Source organism: Chiloscyllium plagiosum, unplaced genomic scaffold, assembly GCF_037043375.1.
Source record: "Chiloscyllium plagiosum isolate Xiang-an unplaced genomic scaffold, Cpla_swu_hap1 HiC_scaffold_7, whole genome shotgun sequence".
Classification (NCBI taxonomy): domain Eukaryota; kingdom Metazoa; phylum Chordata; class Chondrichthyes; order Orectolobiformes; family Hemiscylliidae; genus Chiloscyllium; species Chiloscyllium plagiosum.
In genome coordinates this window covers 114,927,484-114,941,972 of record NW_028270145.1, presented here as the reverse complement: position 1 = coordinate 114,941,972, position 14,489 = coordinate 114,927,484, and the positions used below count along the sequence as shown (strand labels likewise).

General features: G+C 49.7%; 1 protein-coding gene across 1 annotated transcript in view; it reads left to right on the top strand.

Moving 5' to 3' along the window:
* The window catches only part of LOC122551956 (sterol 26-hydroxylase, mitochondrial-like), a 61,827-nt gene extending 48,303 nt beyond the window's left edge, over positions 1-13,524 (top strand). Inside the window, exons 7-9 of the mRNA XM_087989411.1 lie at positions 1,613-1,691; positions 9,875-10,078; positions 11,430-13,524. Coding sequence (XP_087845537.1) covers positions 1,613-1,691; positions 9,875-10,078; positions 11,430-11,546 — 400 coding nt within the window. The 3' untranslated portion in view covers positions 11,547-13,524. The remainder of the gene's footprint in view (positions 1-1,612; positions 1,692-9,874; positions 10,079-11,429) is intronic.
* The last annotated feature ends 965 nt before the right edge of the window (positions 13,525-14,489 follow it).

The following is a 14,489-nucleotide window of genomic DNA, read 5'->3' as shown; positions in this document are numbered from 1 at the left end:
CTCGAGGGGAACTTGCAGGGGATGGTGTTCCCATGGATCTGCTGCCCTAGATGGAAGTGGGCGTGGGTTTGAGTGGATTAAGGTGCTATATAAATGCGACTAATAGTCATTAAATGTACAACTTAGTTCAGGATGACTCCCTCAGTAAGACCACGTTCATGTTCTTTCCAATATCAGACCATATCTTGATGCTGATCTGGACTATGACAAGAAGATCAATCTCCTCCCTGTCAGCTCTCGTTCCAACGGCTCAGTTACCCTGTCACCCTGCACTCTCTCGCTGGGGACTGGAGAGGGCACACTTTACCCACCCTGGTTAATGAAACCCCTTAACCTAAAACCCAGTTAGGGCACTGGGCAGGGTGGGAGAGGGCAAGACGAGGAAGGGAGAAGGGTGAGACTGAGAGTGTGAGAATGTGAGAGGGAGAGAGTGTGTGAGACAGTGAAAGAGAATGAGAGAGTGAGCCAGTTTGAGTAAGAGAGTGAGAATGTGAGAGTGAGAGAGTAAGAGTGAGAGAGTGAGTGTGAGAGAGTAAGACTATGAGTGAGAGAGTGAGAATGTGAGAGTGTGTGAGAGTGAGACAGTGAGAGTGAGTGTGTCAAAGTGGAGAGAATGGGAGAGAGTAAGAGAGTGAGAGTATGAGAGAGTGAATGTGTGAGAGTGACAGAGAAAGTGAGATAGTCCTTCTTGCAGATCCTCAAGTGTAGTACAGACGTCCCTGAAATGGACCGGTCCCTTCTCAAACATCCACCTCCCGTGATAACCAACGTTCTCTCCTCCATCTGCCAGCACCTCAGGATTCTTCTCAGCTGTGACTACTGTGGAGAACAGATGCAGAGATGTACCCTCCCTAGAGTATGATACAGTATTTAACGAGTGTCTCAGACTAGGGGAGAGTGACATTGTGTAACATCGCTGAACTCTAAACTCCAGGCCAAAGCTCGAGGGACAAGGGTTCAAAACTCACCACAGCAGCCAGTACAATTAAAACTTGGTGAATTAAATCTACGATCGAAAACTACTTTCAGTGAGAGCAATCATGAAATATATCACAGATTGCTGTCAACCTCCCAGCCTGTTCAGTGTTATCCTTGAGTGAAGGAAATCTACCATCCTTCCATGGTCTGGCCTACAGGAGCCCAGAGGCAGCAACACACAACAGCCTGAGCCAGCCTCGGAAATAGTCAAGCAAGCCATCGGTTCAAGGGGCAATTAGAGGTGGCAATAAATGATGGTCATGGGGAGAGTGCACAGGGCTCACGAGAGCAGAATAAGTATGGAGTTCATTACCACAGGAGGCTGTGGAAACCAGGTCATTTTTAATAGAGAGTCTATTTAAGACTGAGATAGATAGGTTCTGGAGTACCAAAGGGATTGAGGGTTACGGGGAGGAAGCAGGAGAATGGAGTTGAGCCATTATTGAGTGGCAGAGTAGATGGCCTAATTTCTGCTCCTATGTCTTAGAGGGGACACGGACGGGGAATAAGCAGGGGAGAGGGGGAGCATGTGTAGAGGGGACACAGGGGGATCTGGCAGAGGGTGGCTGGCACGCAACAAGCAGTTGAAATACAAGAACAAAATGGTCAGTTTTCCTTCTGTTTTCCCCCCCAGGTTGTACCCAGTTGTTCCAAACGTGGTTCGCACACTGCACAGGGACATCGTGTTGGGTGGTTACCATATTCCACAGAAAGTAAGCAAATCTGTCAATAAGCAACTGAGGTAAAAACAGTTACACTAAATATCTTCATAAACTGGGAGAAGTAGGGATGCACACTCACACCGAGAGAAACAGAGACAGACCAACACTCACACCGAGAGAGACAGAGACAGACCCACACCGAGAGACAGAGACAGACCCACACAGTCACACCGAGAGACAGACACACACACCGAGAGACAGAGACACACTCACACCCAGAGAGACAGAGACACACACACCCAGAGACAGAGAAAGACCCACACACTCATGCCAAGAGATAGAGACAGACACACACACACCGAGAGAGACAGAGACACACACACACCGAGAGACAGAGACACACTCACACCCAGAGACAGAGAAAGACACACACACTCACGCCAAGAGATAGAGACAGACCAACAGTCACACCGAGAGACAGAGACAGACCCACAGTCACACCGAGAGACAGAGACACACACACAGAAAGACAGAGACACACTCACACCCAGAGACAGAGACAGACTCACACCGAGAGACAGAGACAAACTCACGCCCAGAGACAGAGAAAGACTCACACATTCACGCCAAGAGATAGAGACAGACCAACAGTCACACCCAGAGAGACAGAGACACACTCGCACCCAGAGACAGAGACACACTCACACCCAGAGAGACAGAGACACACTCACACCCAGAGACAGAGACACACTCACACCGAGAGAGACAGAGAGACACACACAACCAGAGACAGAGACACATACTCACACCCAGAGAGATAGAGAGACACACACAACCAGAGACAGAGACACACACTCACACCCAGAGAGACAGAGACACACTCACACCGAGAGACAGAGACACACTCACACCCAGAGAGACAGAGACACACACTCACACTGAGAGACAGACCCACACTCACACCGAGAGAGACAGAGACACACTCACACCGAGAAAAACAGAGACACACTCACACCGAGAGAGAGAGAGACACACAACCAGAGACAGAGACACACACTCACACCCAGAGAGACAGGGACACACTCACACTGAGAGACAGAGACACACTCACACCCAGAGAGACAGAGACACACACTCACACTGAGAGAGAGAGACCCACACTCACACCAAGAGAGACATAGACACACTCACACCGAGAAAAACAGAGACACACACACACCGAGAGACAGAGACACACACACACCGAGAGACAGAGACACACACACACCGAGAGAGAAAGCGAGACACACTAACACCAAGAGATAGAGACACACTCACACCGAGAGACAGAGACACACGCACACCGAGAGAGACAGAGACACACACTCACACCGAGAGAGACAGAGACAGACTCACACACTGAGAGACAGAGACACACACACACTGAGAGAGACAGTGACACACTCACATCCAGAGACAGAGACAGACTCACACACATTCACAGCCAGAGACAGAGACACACACTCACACCCAGAGAGAGATAGAGACACACTCACACTGAGAGACAGACTCACACACACTCACACCCAGAGACAGACTCTTACCGAGCGAGACAGAGACACACACTTACACCGAGAGAGATAGAGACACACTCACACACATTCACACCCAGACACAGAGACACACACTCACACCCAGAGAGACAGAGACACACACTCACACCCAGAGTCACACACTCACACCCAGAGATAGAGACAGACTCACACCGAGACAGAGACGCACACCGAGAGAGACAGAGACACATACTCACACTGAGAGAGACAGAGACACACACTCACATCCAGAGAGACAGAGACACACACACCCAGAGAGACAGAGACACACTCACACCGTGCGAGACAGAGACACACACTCACACCAAGACAGACACACTCACACGCAGAGACAGAGACACACTCACACCCATAGACAGAGACACACACTCAAACCGAGAGAGACAGAGACACACACACCCAGAGACACACACACTTACACCCAGAGAGACAGAGACACACACTCACACTGAGACAGAGACACACTCACACCCAGAGACACGGAGACACACTCACACTGAGAGACAGACACACACACACCCAGAGACACAGACACACACACACCCAGAGACAGAGACACACTCACACACACTCACACTGAGAGACAGACTCACACACACTCACACCCAGAGACAGACTCACACTGAGCGAGACAGAGACACACACACACACACTCACACTGAGAGACACACACACACACACACTGAGAGACAGACTCACACACACTCACACCCAGAGACAGACTCACACCGAGCGAGACAGAGACACACACTTACACCGAGAGAGATAGAGACACACTCACACACATTCACACCCAGAGACAGAGACACACACTCACACCCAGAGAGACAGAGACACACACTCACACCCAGAGAGACAGAGACACACACACTGAGACAGAGACACGCTCACACCCAGAGACACACTCACACGGAGAGACAGAGACATACACACTGAGAGAGACAGTGACACACTCACACCCAGAGACAGAGACAGACTCACACAGAGAGAGACAGACACACTCACACTAAGAGAGACAGAGACACACTCACACCCAGAGACAGAGACAGACTCACACAGAGAGAGACAGACACACTCACACTAAGAGAGACAGTGACACACTCACACCCAGAGACAGAGACACACTCACACCCAGAGACAGAGACACACACTCACATCCAGACAGAGACACACTCACACCGAGACAGAAACACACACACACACCGAGAGAGACAGAGACACTCACACCAAGAGACAGAGACACACTCATACCGAGAGTGACAGAGACACACACTCACACTGAGAGAGAGACACACTCACACCCAGAGACAGACCAACACTCACACCAAGAGAGACAGAGACACACTCACGCCCAGAGACAGAGATACACTCACACCCAGAGACAGAGACACACTCACACCCAGAGAGACAGAGACACACTCACACCCAGAGAGACAGAGACACACTCACACCGAGAGAGACAGAGAGACACACACAACCAGAGGCAGAGACACACACTCACACCGAGAGAGATAGAGAGACACACACAACCAGAGACAGAGACACACACTCACACCCAGAGAGACAGAGACACACTCACACCGAGAGACAGACCCACACTCACACCGAGAGAAACAGAGACACACTCACACCGAGAGACAGAGACACACACACACACCGAGAGAGAACGCGAGACACACTAACACCAAGAGACAGAGACACACTCACACCCAGAGAGACAGAGGCACACTCACACCCAGAGAGAGACACACTCACACCCAGAGAATCAGAGACACACTCACACTGAGAGACAGACACACTCACACCCAGAGAGACAGAAATACACTCACACCCAGAGACAGAGACACACACACCCAGAGACAGACACTCACACCCAGAGAGAGACAGAGACACACTCACACCGAGAGACAGAGACACACACACACACCGAGAGAGCAAGACACACTAACACCAAGAGATAGAGACACACTCACACCGAGAGATACAGAGACACACTCACACTGAGAGAGACAGAGACACACTCACACTGAGAGAGACAGAGACATACTCACACCGAGAGACAGAGACACACTCACACCGAGAGAGATAGAGACACACTCACACCGAGAGAGACAGAGACACACTCACACCGAGAGACAGAGACACACTCACACTGAAAGAGACAGAGACATACTCACACCGAGAGAGACAGAGACACACTCACACCGAGAGACAGAGACACACTCACACCGAGAGAGACAGAAACACACTCACACCGAGAGAGACAGAGACATACTCACACCGAGAGAGACAGAGACACACTCACACTGAGAGACAGAGACACACTCACACCGAGAGAGACAGAGACACACTCACACTGAGAGAGACAGAGACACACACACCGAGAGAGACAGAGACACACTCACACCCAGAGACAGACTCACACCGATAGAGACAGAGACACACTCACACCGAGAGACAGAGACACACTCTCACACCCAGAGACAGAGACACACTCACACCGAGAGAGACAGAGACACACTCACACCGAGAGACAGAGACACATACACACACACCGAGAGAGAGACACACTCACGCCCAGAGACAGAGACACACACTCACACTGAGAGATACACACTCACACCGAGAGAGACAGAGACACACACTCATACCGAGAGAGAGACACACTCACACCCAGAGACAGAGACACACTCACACCGAGACAGAGACGCACACCGAGAGAGACAGAGACACATACTCACACCCAGAGAGACAGAGACACAGTCACACCGAGACAGAGGCACACACACACACACACACCGAGAGAGACAGAGACACTCACACCGAGAGAGACAGAGACACTCACACCGAGAGACAGAGACACACTCACACCGAGAGACAGAGACACACTCACACCAAGAGAGGCAGAGACACACACTCACACCGAGAGAGACAGAGACACACTCACACCGAGAAAGACAAAGACACACTCACACCGAGAGAGACAGAGACACACACTCACACCCAGAGAGAGACAGAGACACACACTCACACCCAGAGAGACAGAGACACTCACATCCAGAGACAGAGATACACTCACACCCAGAGACAGAGACACACTCACACCCAGAGAGACAGAGACACATACTCACACCCAGAGAGACAGAGACACACTCACACCCAGAGAGACAGAGACACACTCACACCCAGAGAGACAGAGATACACTCACATCCAGAGACAGAGACACACTCATACCAAGAGCGACAGAGACACACTCACACCCAGAGACAGAGACACACTCACACTGAGAGAGACAGAGACACATACACTGAGAGAGACAGTGACACACACATCCAGAGACAGAGACACACACACACACACACTCACACCCAGAGACAGAGACAGACTCACACCCAGAGACAGAGACCCACTCACACCGAGAGAGACAGAGACACACTCACACCCAGAGACAGAGACACACGCTCACCCAGAGACAGAGACACACTCACACTGAGACACAGACACACTCACACACGCTCACACCCAGAGACAGAGACACACGCTCACCCAGAGACAGAGACACACTGACACTGAGACACAGACACACTCACACACGCTCACACCCAGAGACAGAGACTCACACTCCCACCCAGAGAGACAGAGACACACACTCACACCGAGAGACACAGAGACACACACTCACACCGAGAGACACAGAGACACACTCTCACCCAGAGAGACAGAGACAGACTCTCAACCAGAGAGACAGAGTCACACTCACACTGAGAGACAGAGACACACTCACACCGAGAGAGACAGAGACACACTCACACCGAGAGAGACAGAGACACACTCACACTGAGAGAGACAGAGACACACTCACACCGAGAGACAGAGACACACTCACACTGAGAGAGACAGAGACACACTCACACCCAGAGACAGACTCACACCGATAGAGACAGAGACACACTCACACCGAGAGACAGAGACACACTCTCACACCCAGAGAGACAGAGACACACTCTCACACCCAGAGAGACAGAGACACACTCTCACCCAGAGAGACAGAGACACACTCACACCCAGAGACAGACTCACACCGATAGAGACAGAGACACACTCACACCGAGAGACAGAGACACACTCTCACACCCAGAGAGACAGAGACACACTCACACCGAGAGACAGAGACACACTCTCACACCCAGAGAGACAGAGACACACTCTCACCCAGAGAGACAGAGACACACTCACACCCAGAGACAGACTCACACCGATAGAGACAGAGACACACTCACACCGAGAGACAGAGACACACTCTCACACCCAGAGAGACAGAGACACACTCTCACCCAGAGAGACAGAGACACACTCTCACCCAGAGAGACAGAGACACACTCACACCGAGAGACAGAGACACACTCACACCGAGAGAGACAGAGACACACTCACACCGAGAGACAGAGACACATACACACACCGAGAGAGAGACACACTCACGCCCAGAGACAGAGACACACACTCACACTGAGAGATACACACTCACACCGAGAGAGACAGAGACACACTCACACCCAGAGAGACAGAGACACACTCACACTGAGAGAGACAGAGACACACACTCATACCGAGAGAGAGACACACTCACACCCAGACACAGAGACACACTCACACCGAGACAGAGACGCACACCGAGAGAGACAGAGACACATACTCACACTGAGAGAGACAGAGACACACTCACACCGAGAGAGACAAAGACACACTCACACCGAGAGAGACAGAGACACATTCTCACACCCAGAGAGAGACAGAGACACACACTCACACCCAGAGAGACAGAGACTCACTTACACCGAGCGAGACAGAGACACACACTCACACCGAGAGAGACAAAGACACACACTCACACCGAGAGAGACAAAGACACACACTCACACCCAGAGAGACAGAGACACACTCACACCCAGAGACAGAGACACACTCACACCCAGAGACAGAGACACACTTACACCGAGCGAGACAGAGACACACACTCACACCCAGAGAGACAGAGACACATACTCACACCCAGAGACAGAGACACACTCACACCCAGAGAGACAGAGACACATACTCACACCCAGAGACAGACACACACTCATACCCAGAGACAGACACACACTCATACCAAGAGAGACAGAGACACACACTCACACCCGGAGAGACAGAGACACTCACACCCAGAGACAGAGATACACTCACACCCAGAGACAGAGACACACTCACACCCAGAGAGACAGAGACACATACTCACACCCAGAGAGACAGAGACACACTCACACCCAGAGACAGAGATACACTCACATCCAGAGACAGAGACACACTCACACCGAGAGAGACAGAGACACACTCATACCAAGAGCGACAGAGACACACTCACACCCAGAGACAGAGACACACTCACACTGAGAGAGACAGAGACACATACACTGAGAGACACAGTGACACACTCACATCCAGAGACAGAGACACACTCACACCCAGAGACAGAGACAGACTCACACCCAGAGACAGAGACCCACTCACACTGAGAGAGGCAGAGACACACTCACACCCAGAGACGGAGACACACGCTCACCCAGAGACAGAGACACACTCACACTGAGACACAGACACACTCACACACGCTCACACCCAGAGACAGAGACTCACACTCCCACCCAGAGAGACAGAGGCACGCACTCACACCGAGAGACACAGAGACACACACTCACACCCAGAGAAACAGAGACACACTCTCACCCCCAGAGAAACAGAGACACTCACACCCAGAGAGACAGAGACACACACTCACACCGAGAGACACAGAGACACACACTCACACCCAGAGAAACAGAGACACACACTCACACCCAGAGAAACAGAGACACACTCTCACCCAGAGAGACAGAGTCAAACTCACACTGAGAGAGACAGAGTCACACTCTCACCCAGAGACAGAGACACACATACAGACCGAGAGACAGAGACACATTCACACACACTCACACCCAGACAGACAGAGACACACTCACACCGAGAGAGAAAGACACACTCACACCAAGAGACAGACACACTCACACCGAAACAGAGACACACTCACACCCAGAGACAGAGACAGACTCACACCCAGAGAGACTGAGACACACTCACTCCGAGACAGAGACACACACACACCGGGAGACAGAGACACACTCACACCGAGAGAGACAGAGACAGACCCACAGTTACACCGTACAGAGTCAGACACCACAGAGATTGAGAGGTTGGGACCACTCTCACCGAGTGAGAGAAAGAGAGAGATGTGGACCCCGCTCACACCAATGTTATCTGGTGCTTCCCTCCAACGTTCAGGCAATGGCAGTGACAGGCCCTGCAGGTTTATGGAAGTACGCTGGGCCTGCCTTGGAAATATTCTCAGATTAAGACAAACCGAGAGCTGTAAATGCTGGAGATCTGAAACAAACAAAACCAAACAATACTGGTGAAACTCAGCAGGTCTGCCAGTATCAGTGCAGAGGGAAACAGATTGAACGTTTCGAGTCCAGATACTGGGAAGTGGTTCTGTACCAGATTGAAAATCTCTCGTAAGTCCTGTTATTGTTTCTGTCATTGTACCATTCCTTACTTCCTTACAGACAACATTTATCCTGTGTCACTACGCAATGTCCTACAGTGAACAGAACTTTCCGGGCCCTCACCTCTTCAAGCCAGAACGCTGGCTCCGAGAAGCAGATAAACACAAGCACCACCCGTTCAGCTCGATGCCGTTTGGATTCGGTGTCCGCAGCTGCATAGGGCGAAGGGTTGCTGAGCTGGAAATGCAACTGACACTGGCCAGGGTAAGGACTGGTGGCAGCTCGACTCTGTCAACCAGAGCAGGCACAGTGTGGCTCTGTATCCATAGATCCCTGAAGGGAACAGGTTAGGGAGAAGGGAGGCAGAGCTAAAACTACTCAGACCACAGCTGGCCCCTTGGGCCGTGGAGGCTGTGCACAGAAGGTTCATTAGGTCAATGTCAGATATGAGTGTTCTGTCTTATAAGGAAATATTGGGTCGATTAGACTTGTACTCATTGGAGTACAGAAGGACGAGAGGTGACGTTATTGAAAGGTAGAAGATTCTTAGGGGATTTGACAGGGTAGGTGTGGAGAAACTGTTTCCCCTTGTGGGACCAGAGGGGCATCATCTCAGAATAAGGGGTCCACCATTGAAGGTAGAGATGAGGAGGAATCGCCTCTCTCCGAGGGGAGTGAATCTGTGGAATTTATTCCCACAGAGGGCTGTTGAGGCTGGGTCATTGAGTATGGTCAGGGTTGAGATCGATAGATTTTAAATCAGGAAGGGAACCAAGGGTCTGGGGGAGAAGGCAGGAGCGTGGAGTCGAGGGTTATCAGATCAGTCATGATCTCATTGAATGGCACAGCAGACTCGATGGGCTGAATGGCCTACTTCTGCTGCTATGTTTTCACGGTCTTATAAGGTGGTTCTGAGCGCATATGAGATCCTTAGCTTTCTTAGCCGAGGCATTGGAATACAAGTGCACGGAGCTGGACAAAACCAGTTTGGGCCCACATTGTGTACAGTTCAGGTCACAGGAAGATGGGACTGCAGTGGAGAAGGTGCAGAGATTTACCTGGGCTGGAGAGGCTGAGCTATGAGGAAAAGACTGGATAGGCTGGAGTTGGTATGGTTGGAGTAGCGAAGATCAAGGGGAGATCTGATAGAGGTCTATATGATTATGAGGGATACAGTTAGAAAAGGCACTTTATTCCATCAGTAGTGCGGTTAATGACCTGTGGGGCATAGATTTATGCTAAAAGGTTGAAGGCAAAGAAGAGAGTTGAGAATTTGTTTCACCCAGAGGGTGGTGGGAGTCTGGAACTAACTGCCTGAAAGGGTGCAAAACCAGACATTGCTGGAAAAGCTCAGCAGGTCTGGCAGCATTTATGGAGAGAAATCAGAGTTAACGTTTCAAGTCGAGTGACCCTTCCTGAAAGGGTGGTTGAGTCACAAACTCTTGTAACTTGTGAGCAGGGTATTTATGAATACTTCCAGGGCTACAGGCCAAAAGCTAGAAAGTGGGATTAATGTTGTCAGATCTTTGTGGATTGGTACAGACACAATGGGCAGAATGGCCACTTTCTGTGGCTGTAAATGGCTAAAAATGTAAATGACTCTTTCTGATTTCAGCTGCTGAAACAGTTCCAGCTAAAACTGGAGCCTGGAACAAAGGAAGTTCCTGCAAAGTCCAGAATTGTTCTTATTCCTAAGAATCCCATAAACCTGCAGTTCCTGGACCGGCAATGAAGAATCAGGAGCAGGAAGAATTGACCAGGCTCAAGTTCATCAATCACAATCTCTCAGGTCATGTGCTGACCTTTTCATTGTATACTCTGTTCCATTTCACACAGTAATTCCTCTCCCTGACCGTTTAATTCAGTTCCACCCTTTAACAGCGTTCCAGCAGTAACACATCACAACTAGACTTCACACCTCCTTCCCGACTCATCAATTTCCAATCTCTTCCTGTGGGCTTGTGCCCGGAGTTGGAATAATTTTCCAGCACGGGCCTGACAGGCTGAACGGCCTGTTCCTGGGTTGACTGGCCATTAGACCTGGCCCACACTGCAGAGTGCCTGCAGCATGAGAAGGAAGCAAGGAGCTGCTGACTGAACAGAAGGCTTGTCATCTCTCGCTGTCCTTACAGGACCCAAACAATCAGTAAGGATACGTACTTCTTCATAACCAAACTGGTTCATACATAGCTCCTGCTCAAACATCCACGCATCCCAGCCTCCAATAATTAAGTAAATGAAGTGTTCAAAAAAACACTTGTTTTTTGCAATGGCTCAATATTTTCTCCCAAGATTTTCTTAACTTTCAGATGCCGTAGACTCAGAAATCCTACTGCAACCCTGTAAGTCTCTCATGAGACAGACAGGGGGAAGATCACAGCAGAATCTCATAGCCACGACATCACATGGAATTGTGACAAGGACGCTTACCTTATACACGATGGGATCTTCATAGGAGATAAGAACTTAAAACCAGGAGCAGGAGTAGGCCGCCTGGCGCATCGAACCTACTCCCCAATTCAACAGGATCATGGCTGATGTTTCCATGTACTCAGCTCCACTTACCCACCCTCTCACTGTATTCCTTAATTCCTTTACTGTTCAAAAATCTAACCTTGCTTTAAAAATATTCAACAAGGTAGCCTCAACTGCTTCACTAGGCAGGGAATTCCACTGACTCACAATTGGTGTGGCTCCCGTTCAGAAGGAGAGAGGTTCAGCAGCCACTGTATGAGGATGGCAGCACATTCCTGAAGCTCAGTGCTCCCCAGGGGGATGGAGTCCTGCCCAACACAGTCTATTCCAACTCTCCCAGAGTTTATGCTCAAATCTCCTGGTTTGTTTTAATTTACAAACTGGGATCAGAGATCAGTATGTTAACTACTCTCCTTATTCTTTCATGGGATGTGGGTGTTCTAGACAAGGCAAGTATCTGCTGTCCACTCCAAATACTTAATGGACACAGTGGCCACTTCAGAGGGTAGTTAGGAGTCAACCACATTGCTGTTGCTTAGAAATCACTTGAAGCCAGATCAGGTCAGGACAGCAGATTTCCTTCCCAGAAGGACATTCCTGAACCAGATGGGTTTTTAACAACAATCGCTGGTCGTCACCATCACTGAGACTAGCTTCATATTTCAGATTTTTAAATTGAATTTAAATTCAGCACGAGTTCCCCATGAGATCAGCCTGGGTCCTGCATCATTCTCCCGTTCATTATCTCTATCAGGTTGCCCCCAACCTAACTATGTATGAAGGATAGGGGTCAATACGAGTAGTGAGATTCTTTAACTGCTCGCTCATTGTGACCCCCATGGTACAGCCCAGTAAGGAATTCCAAGGATGAACGACAGTGATTACAAATCTAAATCCGGGATAGTATGTCATTCGGGGAAAACACTTGCAGATTGACAGTTCCAACATCATCTGGTTAGCCTTCTAACCTACAGCCTGTGTAAACCTGAACTCATAAAACAGTTCTGTCCGAGTCACATTGAATCACATTTCCCCATCACCCGTGTGCTCGCTGACCTGCGATGACAATGAATTTTGGACAACACTCCAGGATCCCTGCAGCTCTCCTGCTGTAGGCTCTTGTGAATCACTCATTCCCTTCACTTCACTGTCAGAGGCTGGAACTTTGGAATTTCTTCCTGAAACTTTTGTACAGCTTCACCTTATCCAAAGGAATAAACGTTGAACGCATAAAACTTTGTTTGCGAGCCTATTGCCTAACTACTGATTGACCTCACATTAACGTAGCCAGTTAGCATCATATCTCAAGGATATACCTCAGGCCAGGCAGTGATGGGTTGGCTCAGGAATTGTTGTAGGCGAAAGTGAGGACTGCAGATGCTGGAGATCAGAGTCAAGATTAGAGTGGTGCTGGAAAAGCATGGCAGCTCAGGCAGCATTTGATGAAGGGTTGAAACGTCGATTTTCCTGCTCCGCAGATGCTGCCTGACCTGCTGTGCTTTTCCAGCACCACTCTAATCTTGACTACAGGAATTATTGTTACAGCTACACAGAGGCCCTCCACCCTGCGGAGGTGATCGATCCCTTCACCACAGGGAAAGATTTCTTCCTGTCGACCCCTCAGTGTCCTCTGCTCCAAGGAAAACAATCCCAGGCTGTCCAATCTTTTCATAACTGAAACCTTCCAGGTAAATCTCCACTGTCCCCTCTCCAGTGCAATCACATCCCTCTCATCATGTGGAGACCAGAACTGCACACCATACCCTAACTGGGGCCAAAGCCCTTTTCAGTTGAGAAAGTGGTGAAACAAATGAAATGGCCAATGACCATGTGTGTATTGTTGGTTCAAACATAGTTGACAGGTAAACCGAGTGAGGTATTTGCATCACTAACAGAGAAGGTATCTGGTGAGTATGACAAGGTGAAAAAAAAAGGACAAAATACATCTCTCAAAACCATTGTTATGAAGATGTGGGTGTACTGTACATTTAACAGAGTAAAATCTAGTAGTGACAGCACCAAGTGTTCTCAATAACACACAATATAACATGTGCTCCAGCTACTGGGGTAGCTGGTTGCCTGGAAACGACAAAACAGATTTGAATCAGGCCAATCAGTTTAAATTATATCCCGAAAATACCAAACTCCAATCAAGTTTGAATTGAGTATATTGACAATCTTAAAAGTCAATGACACAATC